The 2,500-nt window shown below is 47.6% G+C and overlaps 1 protein-coding gene across 4 annotated transcripts in view; it reads left to right on the top strand.

Annotated features, from left to right (window-relative positions):
* Window positions 1-2,500, top strand: part of ccdc102a (coiled-coil domain containing 102A) — a 52,083-nt gene that overhangs the window by 43,544 nt on the left and 6,039 nt on the right. For all 4 annotated transcript variants that reach the window (XM_086286637.1, XM_086286791.1, XM_086286715.1 and 1 more), the window contains exon 8: window positions 2,069-2,239. In XM_086286637.1, the coding sequence (XP_086142763.1) occupies window positions 2,069-2,239 (171 nt within the window). The remainder of the gene's footprint in view (window positions 1-2,068; window positions 2,240-2,500) is intronic.

The following is a 2,500-nucleotide window of genomic DNA, read 5'->3' as shown; positions in this document are numbered from 1 at the left end:
TGGTAGCTGGTTATAGGCCCGCGTGACCCCTGCACAGCTGGGGTTACATGACATTAAATGTTACAGTGACAGCTGTAGACTGATCTGTAGCTGATCGAGCGGACCTGTTCCTGTGTTGGATGATAACATGTCCAACCTTTCTAATAATGAGCTCGCTGTATGTGCAGTAATCTCTGCGAGCCAGAAACTCAGATTAATCTAAATACACAGTTTATCAGTTTTTTCTACCCTTGGATCCAGATGATGGCGCCGAGAGGGGGTAGAAACCCCACCCACCAACTGCTCAAACATGTTTATGAGGGGCAACCAATCAAAAGAAAGTTGTCTTAAAACGGGAGGAGCTAAAACAGCTGGTTTCAGATGGAGGATGAACTGAGGGGCTGCGCAGAGGATCAGGTACAGAAGGATTATTTTGGACTGTGAATCATGCAAAGCTGCTCTGGGAGGGTCAGTTAGCATTGCCGTGGTTCCTGTGGTACAGATCCACTGGGATTATCCCACAGGTGTTTATCACAGAAAAGTTTATGATAATCCATAAACAGGCGCTACTGTTTTTTAGACTAATACATGAAGCATCGTCACGGCTCGAGCGTGGCTGAGCTCCGGTGTTTCCCAGGATTACTGTCCCTGACTGGGACGTGTTCACAGATCTACTGACGTATTTATGTTGGAGGACCAAACAAGCAGATGTGAAGCGTCAAACTCTTTACTCCAGACGTCCAACCTTCTGACTTTGAGAGGATGGAAAAGATCATTTGTGGGTTTAAACACTTCCAGAAATGTTTTTGCTGGTAAAATAATCCAAGAAAATATGCAGTGTGTCATCTAAGCAAGCACTGTGTTTCCCCTTTTTAAAGACGTTACCAGTAAGGAGCTCGCCAAAGCAGAGCAGTCATGTCAGACATGTTTCTGACCTCCTGGACTTCTGCCTCGTCCCACTGTCTCGCAGACAGGCTGCACTGGTCTTTGTTCTAATGCTTCACCTGTGAAACACCACCTCTCCAGTCACCACCCTCCACTCTTCATCTTCCTCATTCCCTCCTCTCCAGACCCCACCCCCTCTTTTAATCATCCGTTCTCTTTGTTTGATCTGGCTCTGAGCTTGCACTTGTATTTGTGCACCATTCATCATTTAAATACTGACTGAGGGGGGAGGGGAGCAGGTGTGTGTGCAGAGTCTGAAGGAATTTGTCGTTATTTGAACAACAGATTGGACCTGAATTCCTCCTCCAATCAAACTGCTGTCCGTGCGCCGTCTCACTGAGGACATAAAGGAGATCGAAGTTAGTAATAAGAGAAAAATGTAATACCTGATAACGCTGAGAGATGGATCAGAAGTACAGATGTAGATAAATAAGGATGTTCCCACTCCCCGGCTTTTATTATCACTGTATGCGTCTCGTTTCTGTCCATCGCAAGTTCAGAAAAGCTTCCTGCTGTCTGGGGAGCCATTAGGCTGCGGGGGGGGGGGGGCACACAGTGGTGCATTATTAATCCTGCCATTAGCTCCAAGTGCAAACCAGTCAAATGGAGCTTTTGTTGTGCTAAACCCGACTGTGACCACAACTACCTGTAATTACACCCTCGTGAAGACACGGTTTCACGTTCCGATGCTCCTCAGAGAGGCTGCGGTCGCTTCTGCCTGCAGCTGCTTTAGAAAGCTGAAGTCTGCGGCGTGCAGCACACGATAAGGAAGTGCACGCTTCAAAGTGCTTCATCTGTCAGTTTCATATAATCCTCACGCAAGAGCACAAGGCTCCTGACGTGTTCATGTAAAGGTGCGTCTGTTATTCAAACACTCAGAACTCACAGATTATTTTTAAACGTTGAAGCATTTAACGTTAGCATTTAGCCAGAGGTCATCTGACCGGATGTCATGAAATATGCCAACAACCACAAAACAAGAAAAAAATCCAACCGTTGCTCTAATGTCGCTTTTCCATTAACAAAAACGCATGTCAGCCATTTCCTGGGTGATCAGTGAGTGAAGGCGTTCCTGATCGTGGTTAATCAGCTGTGAGAATCTGAGGTGGAAACGCCAGCGTCTGAACTCTTTCTCTGTCCTCAGGAGCTGGCCGACCTTCGTCACATTCACGCTAAGCTAAAGAAGCAGTTCCAGGAGAAGACGGCAGAGCTCGCCCACGCCAACCGGAGGGTCGAGAGCCACGAGGCCGAAGTCAAAAAGTTACGACTGAGGGTCGAGGAGCTTAAGAAAGAACTGGGACAGGCTGAGGATGAGGTAGGAACACGGCTACGCAGGTATACGGCTGGGTCACAGATTATGGTTGATCTCATCTGCTTATCCAGCTTGTGACCCCGCCCACATCTCCATGACTCATTCCAAACGACCAACCGACTGACCAGATCAGATCTGAACCAGTCATTCCTGAAAAAACAACCAACACACAAACAAACCAGCCAGTCATGTGACCAACTAACCAAATCATGCAGCCAGTTAAAAACTGGCCCTCCTTCCACCAAACCAACCGACCCGCCAGCA

Source organism: Aulonocara sp. 'chitande type north' Nkhata Bay, linkage group LG1, assembly GCF_057382095.1.
Source record: "Aulonocara sp. 'chitande type north' Nkhata Bay isolate Kocher_YH1m ecotype deep benthic linkage group LG1, A_spYH_male_GT1.1, whole genome shotgun sequence".
Lineage (NCBI taxonomy): Eukaryota > Metazoa > Chordata > Actinopteri > Cichliformes > Cichlidae > Aulonocara > Aulonocara sp. 'chitande type north' Nkhata Bay.
The sequence above is the reverse complement of the archived record's forward strand: the minus strand, read 5'-3'. Positions and strand labels throughout refer to the sequence as shown.